Raw genomic sequence first — 17,521 nt, forward strand, 5'->3', positions numbered from 1 at the left:
GATAGGATAGGAGATTGGATAGGATAGAGAATAGGATATAGGATTGGATAGGATAGAGGATAGAATAGGATAGAGGATAGGATAGGATAGAGGATAGGATATGATACAGGATAGGATAGGATAGAGGATAGGATAGGATACAGGATAGGATAGGATAGAGAATAGGATACGATAGAGGATAGGATATGATAGAGGATAGGATAGGATAGAGGATAGGATAGGATAGAGAATAGGATAGGATAGAGGATAGGATAGGATAGAGGATAGGATAGGATAGAGGATAGGATAGGATAGGATAGAGGATAGGATAGAATAGAGGATAGAGGATAGGATAGGATAGAGGATAGGATAGGATAGAGGATAGGATAGGATAGAGAATAGGATAGGATAGAGGATAGGATAGGATAGAGGATAGGATACGATAGAGGATAGGATAGGATAGAGGATCCGATATAGGATTTAATAGGATAGAGGATAGGATACGATAAAGGATAGGATAGGATAGAGGATACGATAGGATAGAGGATAGGATAGGATAGAGAATAGGATAGGATAGAGGATAGGATAGGATAGAGGATAGGATATGATAGAGGATACGATATAGGATTTAATAGAATAGAGGATAGGATAGGATAGAGGATAGGATAGGATAGAGGATAGCATAGGATAGAGGATGGGATAGGATAGAGGATGGGATAGGATAGAGGATAATATAGGATAGAGGATAGGATAGGATGGAGGATAGGATACGATAGAGGTTAGGATAGGATAGAGGATATGATACGATAGAGGATAGGATAGGATAGAGGATACGATATAGGATTTAATAGGATAGAGTATAGGATACGATAGAGGATAGGATACGATATAGGATTTAATAGGATAGAGGATAGGATACGATAGAGGATACGATAGGATAGAGGATAGGATAGGATAGAGAATAGGATAGGATAGAGGATAGGATAGGATAGAGGATAGGATATGATAGAGGATACGATATAGGATTTAATAGGATAGAGGATAGGATAGGATAGAGGATAGGATAGGATAGAGGATAGGATAGGATAGAGGATAGGATAGGATAGAGGATAGGATAGGATAGAGGATGGGATAGGATAGAGGATAGGACACGATAGAGGATAAGGACAGGATAGAGGATAGGATAGGATAGAGGATAGGATAGGATAGAGGATAGGATAGGATAGAGGATGGGATAGGATAGAGGATAGTATAGGATAGAGGATAGGATAGGATGGAGGATAGGATACGATAGAGGATAGGATAGGATAGAGGATATAATAGGATAGAGGATAGGATAGGATAGAGGATAATATAGGATAGAGGATAGGATAGGATAGAGGATAGGATAGGATAGAGGATAGGATAGGATAGAGGATAGGATAGGATAGAGGATAGGATAGGATAGAGGATAATATAGGATAGAGGATAGGATAGGATAGAGGATAGGATAGGATAGAGGATAGGATAGGATAGAGGATAGGATAGGATAGAGAATAGGATATAGGATTGGATAGGATAGCGGATAGGATAGGATAGAGGATTGGATAGGATAGGGGATAGGATACGATAGAGGATAGGATAGGATAGAGAATAGGATATAGGATTGGATAGGATAGAGGATAGAATAGGATAGAGGATAGGATAGGATAGAGGATAGGATATGATACAGGATAGGATAGGATAGAGGATAGGATAGGATAGAGGATAGGATAGGATACAGGATAGGATAGGATAGAGGATAGGATATGATAGAGGATAGGATAGGATAGAGGATAGGATAGGATAGAGAATAGGATGGGATAGAGGATAGGATAGGATAGAGGATAGGATAGGATAGAGGATAGGATAGGATAGAGGATGGGATAGGATAGAGGATAGGATAGGATAGAGGATAGGATAGGATAGAGGATAGGATAGGATAGAGGATAGGATAGGATAGAGGATAGGATAGGATAGAGGATACGATATAGGATTTAATAGGATAGAGGATAGGATAGGATAGAGGATAGGATAGGATAGAGGATACGATATAGGATTTAATAGGATAGAGGATAGGATACGATAGAGGATACGATAGGATAGAGGATAGGATAGGATAGAGAATAGGATAGGATAGAGGAAAGGATAGGATAGAGGATAGGATAGGATAGAGGATAGGATAGGATAGAGGATGGGATAGGATAGAGGATAATATAGGATAGAGGATAGGATAGGATAGAGGATGGGATAGGATAGAGGATAATATAGGATAGAGGATAGGATAGGATATAGGATAGGATAGGATAGAGGATAGGATAGGATAGAGGATAGGATACGATAGAGGATAGGATAGGATAGAGGATAGGATACGATAGAGGATAGGATAGGATAGAGGATACGATATAGGATTTAATAGGATAGAGGATAGGATACGATAGAGGATAGGATAGGATAGAGGATAGAGGATAGGATAGAGGATAGGATAGGATAGAGGATAGGATAGGATAGAGGATAGGATAGGATAGAGGATAGGATAGGATAGAGGATAGGATAGGATAGAGGATAGGATACGATAGAGGATAGGATACGATAGAGGATAAGGATAGGATAGAGGATAGGATGGGATAGAGGATAGGATAGGATAGAGGATAGGATAGGATAGAGGATAGGATAGGATAGAGGATAGGATAGAGGATAGGATAGGATAGAGGATAGGATAGGATAGAGGATGGGATAGGATAGAGGATAATATAGGATAGAGGATAGGATAGGATAGAGGATGGGATAGAATACAGGATATTATAGGATAGAGGATAGGATAGGATAGAGGATATTATAGGATAGACGAAAGGATAGGATAGAGGATGGGATAGGATAGAGGATAGGATAGGATAAACGATAGAATAGGATAGATTATTGGATAGGATAGAGGATAGGGTAGGATAGAGGATAGGATAGGATAGAGGATTGGATAGAATACAGGATATTATAGGATAGAGGATAGGATAGGATAGAGGATATTATAGGATAGACGAAAGGATAGGATAGAGGATGGGATAGGATAGAGGATAGGATAGGATAAACGATAGAATAGGATAGATTATTGGATAGGATAGAGGATAGGGTAGGATAGAGGATAGGATAGGATAGGGAATAGGATAGGATTGAGGATAGGATAGTATAGAGGATAGGATAGAGGATTGGATAGGATAGTGGATATTATGTAATAGAGGATAGGATAGGATACCGGATAGTATAGGATAGAGTATAGGATAGGGTAGAGGATAGGATAGGATAGAGGATGGGATAGGATAGAGGATACGATTGGATAGACGATAGGATAGGATAGAGGATGGTATAGGATAGAGGATAGGATAGGATAGAGTATAGGATAGGGTAGAGGATAGGATAGGATTGAGGTTAGGATAGGATAAGGATAGGATAGCGGCTTGGCTAGGATAAAGGATAGGATAGGATAGAGGGTAGTATAGGATACAGGATAGGATTGCATAGAGGATAGCATGAGACAGAGGATTGGAAAGGATAGAGGATAGCATAGGATAGAGGAATAGGATATAATAGAGGATAGGTTACGATAGAGGATGGGATAGGACAGAGGATAGGATAGGATAGAGGATAGGATGGGATAGAGGATAGGATAGGATAGATGGTAGGATACGATAGAGGATAGGGTACGATTGAGGATAGAATAGGATAGAGGATAGGATACGATAGAGGATAGGATTGGATAGAGGATAGGATAGGATAGAGGATAGGTTTGGATAGAGGATAGAATAGGATAGAGGATAGGATGGGATAGTGGATAGGATAGGATAGAGGATAGGATAGGATAGAGGATAGGATTGGATAGAGGGTGGTATAGGATAGAGGATAGGATAGGATGGAGGATAGGATGGAATAGAGGATAGGATGGAATAGAGGATAGGATGAGATAGAGGATAGGATAGGATAGAGGATAGGATAGGATAGATGGTAGGATACGATAGAGGATAGGATACGATAGAGGAGAGTATAGAGGATAGGAAAGGATAGACGATACGATAGGATAGAGACTAGAATAGGATAGAGGATAGGATAGGATAGATTATTGGATAGGATACAGGATAGGATAGGATAGATAATAGGATAGGATATTGAATAGGATAGGATAGAGGATAGTTTAGGATAGAGGATAGGATAGGATGGAGGATAGGATCGGATAGAGGATATGATAAGATAGAGGATAGGATAGGACAGAGGATAGGATATGATAGAAGATAGGATAGGATAGATGGTAGGATACGGTAGAGGATAGGATAGGATAGAGGATAGTATAGGATAGAGGATAGGATAGAATGGAGGATAGGATGGGATGGAGGATATGATAAGATAGAAGATAGGATAGGAAAGAGGATAGGATAGGATAGAGGATAGGATAGATAGAGGATAGCATAGGATAGAGGAATAGGATAGGATAGAGGATAGGATAGGGTAGAAGATAGGATAGGATAGAGGATAGTATAGGATAGAGGATAGGATAGGGTGGAGGATAGGATCGGATAGACGATAGGATAAGATAGAGGATACGATAGGACAGAGGATAGGATATGATATTAGATAGCATAGGAGAGATGGTAGCATACGGTAGATGATACGATATGATAGAGGATAGTATAGGATAGATGGTAGGATACGGTAGAGGATAGGATCGGATAGAGGATAGGATAGGATAGAGGATAGGATATGATAGAGGATAGGATAGGAGAGAGGATAGGATATGATAGAAGATAGGATAGGATAGATGGTAGGATACGGTAGAGGATAGGATAGGATAGAGGATACTATAGGATAGAGGATAGGATGGGATAGAGGATAGGATAGGATAGGATGGAGGATACGATAGAGGAAAGGATAGGATGGAGGATAGGATGGGATAGAGGATAGGATAAGATAGAGGATAGGATAGGATAGAGGATAGCATAGGATAGAGGAATAGGATAGGATAGAGTATAGTATTGGATAGAAGATAGGATACGATAGAGGATAGGATAGGATAGAGGATAGGATAGGATAGAGGATAGAATGGGATAGAGGATAGGATAGGATAGATGGTAGGATACGATAGAGGATAGGATACGATAGAGGATAGAATAGGATAGAGGATAGGATAGGATAAAGGATAGGATACGATAGAGTATAGGATAGGATAGAGGAATAGGATAGGATAGAGTATAGTATTGGATAGAGGATAGGATAGGATAGAGGATAGGATAGGATAGAGGATAGGAGGGGATAGTGGATAGGATAGGGTAGAGGATAGGATAGGACAGAGGATAGGATAGGATAGAGTACAGGATAGGATAGAGGATTTAATAGGATATAGGATAGGATAGGATAGAGGATATTATAGGATAGACGATAGGATAGGATAGAGGATGGGATTGGATAGAGGTTACTATAGGATAGACGATATTATAGGATAGAGGATAGGATAGGATAGACGATAGGATAGGATAGAGGATATTATAGGATAGACGATAGGATAGGATAGAGGATGGTATAGGATAGAGGATACAATGGGATAGAGGATACTATAGGATAGAGGATAGGATAGGATAGAGGATAGGATAGGGTAGAGGATAGGATAGGATGGAGGATAGGGTGGGATAGAGGATAGGATAAGATAGATGATAGGATACGATAGATGATAGGATATGATAGAGGATAGGAAAGGATAGAGGATAGGATTGGATAGAGGGTAGTATAGGATACAGGATCGGATTGCATAGAGGATAGCATGAGACAGAGGATTGGATAGGATAGAGGAAAGAATAGGATAGAGGAATAGGATAGGATAGAGGATAGGATACGATAGAGGATGGGATAGGATAGAGGATAGGATAGGATATAGGATAGGATAGGACAGAGGGTAGGATAGGACAGAGGATAGGATAGGATAGAGGATAGGATAGGATAGAGGATAGGATAGGATAGAGGATAGGATGGGATAGAGGATATTATATAATAGAAGATAGGATAGGATAGAGGATAGGATAGAGGATAGGATAGAGGATATCGTAGGATAGAGGATAGGATAGGCTAGAGGATAGGATAGGATAGAGGATGGGATAGGATAGAGGATACGATAGGATAGAGTATAGGATAGGGTAGAGGATAGGATACGATTGAGGATAGGATAGGATAGAGGATAGGATAGCGGCTTGGGTAGAATACAGGATAGGATAGGATAGAGGATAGGATAGGGGATTGGATAGGATAAAGGATAGGAGAGAGGATAGTATAGGATATAGTATAGGATAGGATAGAGGTCCGGATAGGATAGAGGATAGGATTATATAGAGGGTAGGATTGGATAGAGGGTGGTATAGGATAGAGGATAGGATAGGATGGAGGATAGGATGGAATAGAGGATAGGATGGAATAGAGGATAGGATGAGATAGAGGATAGGATAGGATAAATGATAGGATAGGCTAGAGGATAGGATAGGATAGAGGATAGAATAGGATAGAGGATATTATAGGATAGACGATAGGATAGGATAGAGGATGGGATAGGATAGAGGATACGATAGGATAGAGGATAGGATAGGATAGAGGATAGGATAGGGTAGAGGATAGGATAGGATAGAGGATAGGATATAGTAGATTATTGGATAGGATACAGGATAGGATAGGATAGAGGATAGGATAGGATAGGGAATAGGATAGGATTGTTGATAGGATAGGATAGAGGATAGGATAGAGGATTGGATAGGATAGAGGATATTATATAATAGAGGATAGGATAGGATACCGGATAGTATAGGAAAGAGGATGGGATAGGATAGAGGATAGGATATGATAGAGGATATGATAGATGGTAGGATACGATAGAGGACAGGATAGGATGGAGGATAGGATGGGATAGAGGATATGATAAGATAGAGGATAGGATAGGACAGAGGGTAGGATAGGACAGGGGATAGGATAGGATAGAGGAGGGTGTTGGATAGAGAATAGGATATAGGATAGGATAGAGGATTGGATAGGATAGAGGATAGGATAGGATAGAGGATATCGTAGGATAGAGGATAGGATAGGCTAGAGGATAGGATAGAGGATGGGATAGGATACAGGATACGATAGGATAGAGTATACGATAGGATAGAGGATAGGATAGGATAGAGTATAGGATAGGGGATTGGATAGGATACAGGATAGGATAGGATAGAGGATAGGATAGGGGATTGCACTGGATAGAGGATATTATATAATAGATGATAGGATAGGATAGAGGATAGTATAGGATAGAGGATATTATAGGATAGACGATAGGATAGGATAGAAGATGGGAAAGGATAGAGGATACGATAGGATAGAGGATAGGATAGGATAGAGGATAGTATAGGGTAGAGGATAGGATAGGATAGAGGATAGGATAGGACAGAGGATAGGATAGGGTAGAGGACAGGATAGGATAGAGGATAGGATAGGATTGAGGATAGGATAGGATAGAGTATGGGATAGGATTGAGGATAGGATAGGATAGAGGATGGGATAGGATAGAGGATAGGATAGGATAGAGGATAGGATAGAGGAAAGGATGGGGGATTGGATAGGATACAGGATAGGATAGGATAGAGCATAGGATAGGGGTTTTGATAGGATAGAGGACAGCATAGGATAGAGGATAGGATAGGATAGAGGATAGGATAGGACAGAGGATAGGATAGGGTAGAGGACAGGATAGGATAGAGGATAGGATAGGATAGAGGATAGGGTAGGACAGAGGGTAGGATAGGATAGAGTATGGGATAGGATTGAGGATAGGATAGGATAGAGGAGGGGATAGGATAGAGGACAGGATGGGATAGAGGATAGGGTAGGATAGAGGATAGGATCGGACAGAAGGTAGGATATAATACGGTATGGGATAGAATTGAGGATAGGATAGGATAGAGGATGGGATAGGATAGAGGATAGGATAGGATAGAGGATAGGATAGGATGGAGGATAGGATGGGATAGAGGATATGATAAGATAGAGGATAGGAAAGGACAGAGGGTAGGTAGGGCAGGGGATAGGATAGGATAGAGGATAGGATACGATCGAGGAGGGGATTGGATAGAGAATAGGATATAGGATAGAATAGAGGATTGGATAGGATAAAGGATTGGATAGGATAGAGTGTAAAATAGGATTGGATAGAGGATAGGATAGGATAGAGGATTGGATAGAATAGAGGATACGATAGGATACAGGATAGGATAGGATAGAGGATAAGATAGGTTAGTGGATAGGATAGGATAGAGGATAGAATAGGATAGATTATTGGATAGGATTTGATAGAGGATAGGATAAGATAGATGATAGGATAGCATAGATGGTAGGATACGATAGAGGATAGGATACGATAGAGGATAGAATAGGATAGAGGATAGGAGAGGATAAAGGATAGGATACAGTAGAGGATAGGATTGGATAGAGGATAGGATAGGATAGAGGATAGGATAGGATGGAGGATAGGATGGAATAGAGGATAGGATGGAATAGAGGATAGAATGAGATAGAGGATAGGATAGGATAGAGGATAGGATAGGATAGATGGTAGGATACGATAGAGGATAGGATACGATAGAGGAGAGTATAGAGGATAGGAAAGGATAGACGATAGGATAGGATGGAGACTAGAATAGGATAGAGGATAGGATTGCACAGCGGATAGGATAGGATAGAGAATAGTATCGGATATATGGCAGGATGCGATAGAGGATAGGATAGGATAAATGATAGGATAGGCTAGAGGATAGGATAGGATAGAGGATAGAATAGGATAGAGGATATTATAGGATAGACGATAGGATAGGATACAGGAAGGGATAGGATAGAGGATACGATAGGATAGAGGATAGGATAGGATAGAGGATAGGATAGGGTAGAGGATAGGATAGGATAGAGGATAGGATAGGATAGATTATTGGAAAGGATAGAGGATAGGATAGGATAGTGGATAGGATAGGATAGGAAATAGGATAGGATTGAGGATAGTATAGTATAGAGTATAGGATAGAGGATTGGATAGGATAGAGGATATTATATAATAGAGGATAGGATAGGATACCGGATAGTATAGGATAGAGTATAGGATAGGGTAGAGGACAGGATAGGATAGAGGATAGGATAGGATAGAGGATAGGATAGGACAGAGGGTAGGATAGGATAGAGTATGGGATAGGATTGAGGATAGGATAGGATAGAGGATGGGATAGGATAGAGGACAGGATGGGATAGAGGATAGGATAGGATAGAGGATAGTATACGATGGAGGATAAGATGGGTTGGAGGACAGGATGGGATAGAGGATACGATAAGATACAGGATAGGATAGGATTGAGGATAGGATATGATAGAGGATAGGATTGGATAGAGGATAGGATACGATAGAGGATAAGATTGGATGGAGCTTAGGATTGGATAGAGGATAAGATAAGATAGAGGATAGGACAGGATAGAGGATAGAATATGATAGAAGATAGGATAGGATAGATGGTAGGATACGGTAGAGGATAGGTGTAGGGGCTCGCGTTGGGCGACGGTTTTATGGCAGGGGCCTTGACATTTGCCAGCGGACCCGGTACGTGACTTTTCGTAGTTTGGCTACGGCGATGGGCCTGTCATCGCCACTTAGATAATAACGTTACCGTCCGTGCCTGGGTCCCGTCAATGCATCCCTTGTCATAAAACACTCGAAACTGTTCGCCCCTTAGGCTCAGCGCATCCGGGTGCTTGAAATTGCAGTTTGTATAGTTTGCAGATGTTTGGAAAAACCCAGGGTTCGGTCGCCAAGCGTGTGTGGCCTTGGCGCGCCCTGGGCCTGCTTCAAGCACCCAGCCCCTAGATCCTCCCACCAAATCCCCGAAGCAGGGTTAAAAAGCTAGAATGGTGGGGAGAACGGAGGTGAGATTTCTGGTGACGCGCGTTCTCCCAAGCAGATCGCTCTGGAAGTCCAACTAGCGCAGTATAGTTCCTTAGTTATCTAGTTTGTAGCCTCGACGGGATTTGGCTCCTTCCAGCAGCTTTCTCGCATCATTAGTTGAATTATAGTTGGTTTAATACATTCTCGCTTTCGATTCATTTATTTTCCTTCCGACCATTGGAAGGTGGTCCTTCGAACTAGCAGTAGTTAATTAGCGGGCACCTCGCAGTGCAAAAACATCACAGGTCCGAAAGATCACCCAAGGATCAACCACGGGCATAAACATTTGGTCCTACGAGCCGGATCGATATACTTGGAAACACCACATCAGCAAGGAACCTGCGTCTTTGGAAGCCTTGGCCACCGACTTACATCCAGTGAGGCGCCAGTGTGTGACGACTACAATCACCACCCCCCTGGACGTGATAGCGGCAAGCGGTGTGCAGCTTCGAGGGCAGAAACGTTTGGTCCTTCAGGATTTCGACGACAAGGAATCTTGAAGCAGCTTCAGTCTACCAACCCTTTCGAAGGCCTCCATTCTGAGTTGTACATCCAGTGAGGCGCCAGTGTGTGACTGCACGTTCACCACCCCCCTGGACGTGATAGAAGCAACCAGTGTGCAGCTTCGAGGGACGTAGAAACCATCGGCTTGGACCAGGACAGCGACGGAGGTGCTGGAAGTCATCGTCGTACCATACGACATTCGGACTGCAGCATATTGGATCTCCGAGGATCACGTTTCGGCGGCAGTCGCCATTGTTCCTGCAGCAGTGAGAAGGCATCGCCGGTGATACACCCTGGACGCATCGTGGCTGCCAGGACATCGACGAGCATCCACTGGAAGGATCCACTGAGGCTGGTTGTCAACGTTGATCCACTCCTGTCTAATTCGTGAGTCCATTCCTCTTTGTTTTAGTTTGTTTTTTGATCGTGTACAGAATGGATTCCCTCAAATCATTAGTAAATGAACGCGGAGCCATAAAGGCAAAATTGACAATCTTCCGGAAATTCGTTGAGTCAGCCGACGTGTCCGCGGATGTAGTTGCCTTCGAGAAGCGCGTTCGGGCCAATGAAAATATTTATGAAAAGTTCGATGCGGTGCAATCGCGAATAGAAGCGGCCGTCGTAACTACTCCCGACCAGGAGCCGCAGTTAGCAGAGCGCGAGAAATTCGAAGATGCGTATTTTAGAGCCATTTCAAAGGCAGAAAATCGTTTGATACAAGCTCGCGGTGAAGCAGGTCCTAGTTCCTCCATTATAAATAGTGATACACCGACACCTTCCGCTTCACACCCCTCATCACGCCTACCGGTTTTGAAATTGACTACTTTCGACGGCGATTTTAGTCAATGGATTCGGTTTCGGGACACATTCTGTTCATTAGTTCACGATGCTGAGGGGTTGAACGACATAGATAGGTTTAACTATTTGGTCTCAGCATTGTCAGGGTCAGCAGCGAGAACGATAGAATCCTTTAGTATTTCCTCCGCGAATTATAAATTAGCGTGGTCTCGATTAAGGGAGCGATACGATGATCCGAAGGGTCTAATCGCGCACCACATAAATTCTCTTCTAGACATAGAACCCATTAGGAAACCAAGTGGCAAGGCACTTGGCCAACTAGTAGATACGGCGGTAAATAATTTGAGCGCTCTCAATAAATTATTAAAACCCGAGAAGGTATTGGAAGCCTTCGTCAGCGCCTGCGTAACCCGAAAGTTAGACAACGTGTCTTGCGATGAGTAGGAGAAACGCGCGATGGAATCGCGCGACATTCCTCCGTTCAAGGAATTATCGCGATTCTTAGAACAGCGATCACAACATCTCGCGCGAAAGGAAACCACCCGCCCAGTAGGCAGCAACGTTTTGGTCGAGCGCAACATAATTAGTAAGCCACGCGAGAACAGACAAAAATCCTACGTGGCAGCATCTCATGTCGCTAGCAGACCAAAGCAATGTCTGCTATGTGACACTGAGCACACGCTGCAAAATTGCCCCAAGTTTCTGGCCATGTCCTTTCCGGAAAGGCACGCCGCGGTTAAACGGTCTCGGGCATGTTTCAATTGTTTAGGTTTAGGACATGGTGTCGGATCATGTACTCGCGGTAATTGTAGGAAGTGTGGCACAAAGCACCACACCCTGTTGCATAGGGAGCATGTCTCCACCGAGGAACCAAACTTGGTATCAGACAACGCGGTTTCCTCCACCTCCCATGTGACACAATCATTCGTCGCAAAATCGGCTAGCGCGCCTTCGGATTACACGGTGTTGTCGACCGCGGTAGTTTTTGTACTAGACAAACAAGGGCAACGCCATAAATGCCGCGCTTTGTTGGACGTGGGCTCACAAGCCAACTTCATCAGCCGGGCATTTTGTGAGCGCGTTGCACTGCCTCGCCGGTCCGTCGAGACAATGGTCGGCGGTTTGGGGCGAGCGCAGCACCCGATCAAGTCGAGAACATCATTTGAAATAGCGTCGAGTTCGGGCAACTTCCATGCTAATCTATCGTGCTTGGTGATAGACAGCATCACCGAAGAGATGCCGAACATCCCTCTGAGTCGTGTCAAGGTGCCGATACCATCGGGAATCTTTCCGGCAGATCCCGAGTTTTCCCAGTCAGGCCGCGTCGATCTATTGATAGGTGCCGGTCTCTTCTGGGATTTATTGTGTGTTGGCCAGGTAAAGACCGGCCTGGGTAATTTAGTGTGGCAAAAGACACGGCTCGGATGGGTTTTAGGCGGTAGTTTGCAGTGGCCAAGGTCAACACCTCAGAACAGTCGAGTTCGTGCTTACCACGCGGTAACAAACGATCAATTGGAAAAATCGATCGCGCGATTTTGGGAGGTGGAGGAAATAGGCAACCCCGGTGCGATCAAAAATAGCGACCCGTGTGAGGATCATTTCCAACACAATACTACCCGCGATCAACAGGGACGGTTTATAGTCGCTCTCCCATTTAACGATAGAATAGTAGAATTAGGCGAATCGTGGTCGCAAGCGGAGAAACGACTCCTTAATATAGAAAGGAAATTTAGAAGAAATCCCGACTTCGGCAAGCAATACAGAGAGTTCCTTCGTGAGTACATCGAACTAGGGCACATGAGCAGATCAGACGTTGAAAATGTAAGTGGAGTCGGAAACAGTTACTATTTGCCACATCATGCTGTGATGAAGGAGAGTAGTACGACTACCAAACTTCGTGTTGTCTTTGATGGTTCTGCGAAAACCTCCACGGGAATCTCCTTGAATGGCGCGCAACTCATAGGACGACCGGTACAGGACGAGTTGTTCAGCATATTAATTAGATTTAGAGAGCATAGAATAGTACTTTCGGCAGATATCGCAAAAATGTACCGTCAAGTCTTAGTACGACCAGAAGACCGTAAATATCAACAGATTCTTTGGCGTTTTAGTGAGGACGAGAGTATACGTGCATACTCCCTCAATACAGTGACCTACGGCACTGCCTCCGCTTCATATCTAGCCACACGCGCCTTGCAGCAGGTAGGCAAGGACTGCTCGCAATCGCATCCTTCTGCCAGCGAAAAAATCCTGAAGGATTTTTATGTCGATGACCTGCTGACGGGCTGTGAGACCGTCAAGGAAGCCGCCGAACTGCGGGATTCTCTAACGCGGGTTTTAGCGCAAGCTGGCTTTCCGTTGAGGAAGTGGGCGAGCAATGACCCAAAAGTAATCAGTCACGATAGCGGTGATACACAGCGTTTAGAATTTAAGGCGCTTGATAGAGAGACCAAAACGTTGGGCTTATTGTGGTACGCGTCCAACGACGAACTAGGCTACACGGGTAGCAACACACACACTCTTCGGGTAACGAAACGTCAAGTGCTGTCGGAAGTGGCTCAAATCTTCGACCCGTTGGGACTTATCGGTCCAATAACGGTCAAGGCCAAGCTTTTCATGCAGGGTTTGTGGCTAAATAAAGTAGGGTGGGATGAAAGTCTGCCCCAAGATCTTTACTCCCAATGGCTGTCATATAGAATTGAGCTGGCTGAGCTATCCTCCGTACGCGTCCCTCGGCGAGTGCTATCATCTCAACGAGACATAGAGTTGCACGGTTTCTCGGATGCCTCAGAACGGGCATATGGAGCTGCCGTATACCTGCGTTCGAGAGCCGAAGGGGGATCGTGGGTCGCGCGGCTATTGTGTGCCAAGTCACGGGTGGCCCCTTTGAAAACGATTAGTTTACCGCGACTAGAACTGTGCGGTGCAGTTTTGTTGGCCCAATTATTGACAAAGGTACGGGAATCGTTGCATACTCAGCCAGCTCGCGAACATTGTTGGACCGACAGTCAGGTGGCTTAGCTTGGATCAGGGATAGGCCGAGTAGATGGAAAACTTTCGTCGCAAACCGAGCCGCCGAAGTCCAAACACTAACGGCAGTTAGCAGTTGGTCGCACGTAGCATCAGCTGACAACCCGGCAGATCTCCTATCTCGGGGTACGGCACTGTCGGTCCTCAAGGGTAGCGACTTGTGGTGGTACGGTCCAAGTTGGCTAGCCGCCGACGACGTGGAGTGGCCTCACCATAAGTCGACTGCAATTGAAGTACCGGAAGAACGCCCGATACGGATTGTACAATTAGCCTCCTCGGTCAATCCCGATCCCCTAGTGATGACTTTAGTCACACGGTATTCTAATTACAACAAGTTAATTCGAGTCATAGCTTATATACTTAGATTTATTGGCAACGCTCGAATTAAACGAACAAACGTGGATTCTGCGGAAATGCAAGTGCGCCCCTTGTGCGTGGCTGAGCTTGAGTCGGCTGAACGCGTAGTCATCAAAACCACGCAGAATCACGCTTTCGGCACGGACATACATGAATTGAAGTCGGAACGATCCCCGCACAAAAATAGTCCATTGTTGTCGCTGCGGCCCTTTCTTGATGAACACGGAATCCTTAGGGTGGGCGGACGTCTCCAGAACGCCCCCTTAGACTACTCTCAGAAGCACCCGATCATAATTCCAAGCTCAGGTGCATTGGCAGGTTTATTAGTAAGACGCGAGCACCTGCGTTTGTTGCACGCCGGGTGCCAACAAACCCTCGCGTCCCTGCATTCACAGTATTGGTTGATCTCCGGTAGGCGTGTTACTAGAAAGGTCCTGAGGAGCTGCATAAAATGTTTCAAATCAAACCCTCATTGTTCACAGCCGCAAATGGGCAATTTACCTGCCGACCGCGTCACCCCGGCACGCGCCTTTGCTACCTGCGGAGTAGACTACGCCGGTCCCTTTCTTCTAGTCGATCGCGGACGCGCCCGTACGGTCAGGAAGGCCTACATTTGTTTGTTCGTGTGCCTGGTGACCAAGGCGGTTCACATTGAATTAGCTGTAGATCTGTCGACCGACGCTTTCTTGAATTGCTTCCACCGGTTCGTTTTGCGCCGTGGTAAATGCCGTGCCATCTACTCCGACAATGGCACAAATTTTGTTGGCGCGCGTAATGAATTGCGGGAACTCGGCATTCTGCTATCCTCACGCTCGCACAACGATAGGCTTACGGAAGAATTGGCTCAACAACACATAGAATGGCGCCTCATTCCCCCACGTGCTCCACACTTTGGAGGACTGTGGGAGCGATGCGTCAGATCAGTAAAGACGCATATGAAGCGCGTCATAGGTGAGCAGAAGCTTACATTTGAGGAATTGTATACGATCCTAATACAAATTGAAGCATGCCTCAACTCCCGACCACTACATCCTTTGTCTTCCGATCCAGCCGATCTAAATCCTCTCACGCCCGGCCACTTCCTCGTGGGAGAGGCGTTGACAGCCATTCCACAGGCCGACCTTGGCCATATACCGGAAAATCGTCTTAACAGATTTCAGTTGATGCAGCAACTCTCGCAGCATTTTTGGAAGCGGTGGCAGCGGGATTACCTCCATGCCCTACAACAGCGCCAGAAATGGAGGCTTGGATCGCCTGACGCTCCAACGATCGGAGCAATGGTCCTCATCAAGGAGGACAACCTGCCACCCATGAAGTGGGCCTTGGCGCGCATCCTAGAGGTACATCCTGGCCAAGATGGAATTGTCCGCGTGGTTTCCATCCGTACCGCCACCGGAACCCTCAAAAGGCCCACCACCAAGATTTGTTTGTTACCAAGTGCTGAGGATACTTCCGTTTAGTAGTTGTTTAAGTGTTTTGTATCATATAGTTTTAGCCTTCTTTGTTTTAGTAGTTTGTTCCCCTTAGCATATCTTTCCACTGTTAAATCTAGTCATACGCATAACTTAGCTATTATGGTCTAAGTCTGTATATTCATGTATATATTTCTGCATATTTCTGTTGGGTAATTTTATTAGGTATTTTCGGTATTATTTAGTTGAACTCGATTAGTTCAAGGTGGGCGGTATGTAGGGGCTCGCGTTGGGCGACGGTTTTATGGCAGGGGCCTTGACATTTGCCAGCGGACCCGGTACGTGACTTTTCGTAGTTTGGCTACGGCGATGGGCCTGTCATCGCCACTTAGATAATAACGTTACCGTCCGTGCCTGGGTCCCGTCAATGCATCCCTTGTCATAAAACACTAGAAACCGTTCGCCCCTTAGGCTCAGCGCATCCGATTGCTTGAAATTGCAGTTTGTATAGTTTGCAGATGTTTGGAAAAACCCAGGGTTCGGTCGCCAAGCGTGTGTGGCCTTGGCGCGCCCTGGGCCTGCTTCAAGCACCCAGCCCCTAGATCCTCCCACCAAATCCCCGAAGCAGGGTTAAAAAGCTAGAATGGTGGGGAGAACGGAGGTGAGATTTCTGGTGACGCGCGTTCTCCCAAGCAGATCGCTCTGGAAGTCCAACTAGCGCAGTATAGTTCCTTAGTTATCTAGTTTGTAGCCTCGACGGGATTTGGCTCCTTCCAGCAGCTTTCTCGCATCATTAGTTGAATTATAGTTGGTTTAATACATTCTCGCATTCGATTCATTTATTTTCCTTCCGACCATTGGAAGGTGGTCCTTCGAACTAGCAGTAGTTAATTAGCGGGCACCTCGCAGTGCAAAAACATCACAGGTCCGAAAGATCACCCAAGGATCAACCACGGGCATAAACAATAGGATAGGATAGAGGATACTATAGGATAGAGGATACTATAGGATAGAGGATAGGATAGGATGGAAGATAGGATGGGATAGAGGATATGATAAGATAGAAGATAGGATAGGATAGAGGATAGGATAGGATAGAGGATACGCTAGGACCCAGGATAGGATAGGATAGAGGATAGGATAGGTTAGAGGATAGGATAGGATAAACGATAGAATAGGATAGATTATTGGATAGGATAGAGGATAGGATAGGATACAGGATATGATAGGATAGGGAATAGGATAGGATTGAGGATAGGATAGTATAGAGGATAGGATAGAGGATTGGATAGGATAGTGGATATTATGTAATAGAGGATAGGATAGGATACCGGATAGTATAGGATAGAGTATAGGATAGGGTAGAGGATAGGATAGGATAGAGGATGGGATAGGATAGAGGATACGATAGGATAGACGATAGGATAGGATAGAGGATGGTATA

At 44.5% G+C, this 17,521-nt stretch overlaps 1 protein-coding gene across 1 annotated transcript; it reads left to right on the plus strand.

Moving 5' to 3' along the window:
• The first annotated feature begins 9,939 nt into the window (after window positions 1-9,939).
• On the plus strand, window positions 9,940-16,125 carry LOC143363953 (uncharacterized). Its single transcript, XM_076804479.1, has 6 exons — window positions 9,940-9,957; window positions 10,206-10,531; window positions 10,583-10,867; window positions 10,915-11,656; window positions 11,723-14,233; window positions 14,287-16,125. The coding sequence occupies exons 1-6, from the start codon at window positions 9,940-9,942 to the stop codon at window positions 16,123-16,125; spliced, it is 5,721 nt and encodes a 1,906-aa protein (XP_076660594.1).
• Window positions 16,126-17,521: the final 1,396 nt, after the last annotated feature.

This window comes from Halictus rubicundus, unplaced genomic scaffold (assembly GCF_050948215.1).
Source record: "Halictus rubicundus isolate RS-2024b unplaced genomic scaffold, iyHalRubi1_principal scaffold0184, whole genome shotgun sequence".
Taxonomy (NCBI): domain Eukaryota; kingdom Metazoa; phylum Arthropoda; class Insecta; order Hymenoptera; family Halictidae; genus Halictus; species Halictus rubicundus.

Excerpts from the sequence above, each read along its gene's own strand:
- LOC143363953 (XM_076804479.1), top strand. Across the intron at positions 10,532-10,582 it reads CATTCTGAGTTGTACATCCA|AAGCAACCAGTGTGCAGCTT; the intron begins GTGAGGCGCCAG and ends TGGACGTGATAG. Across the intron at positions 10,868-10,914 it reads GATCCACTCCTGTCTAATTC|AATGGATTCCCTCAAATCAT; the intron begins GTGAGTCCATTC and ends GATCGTGTACAG.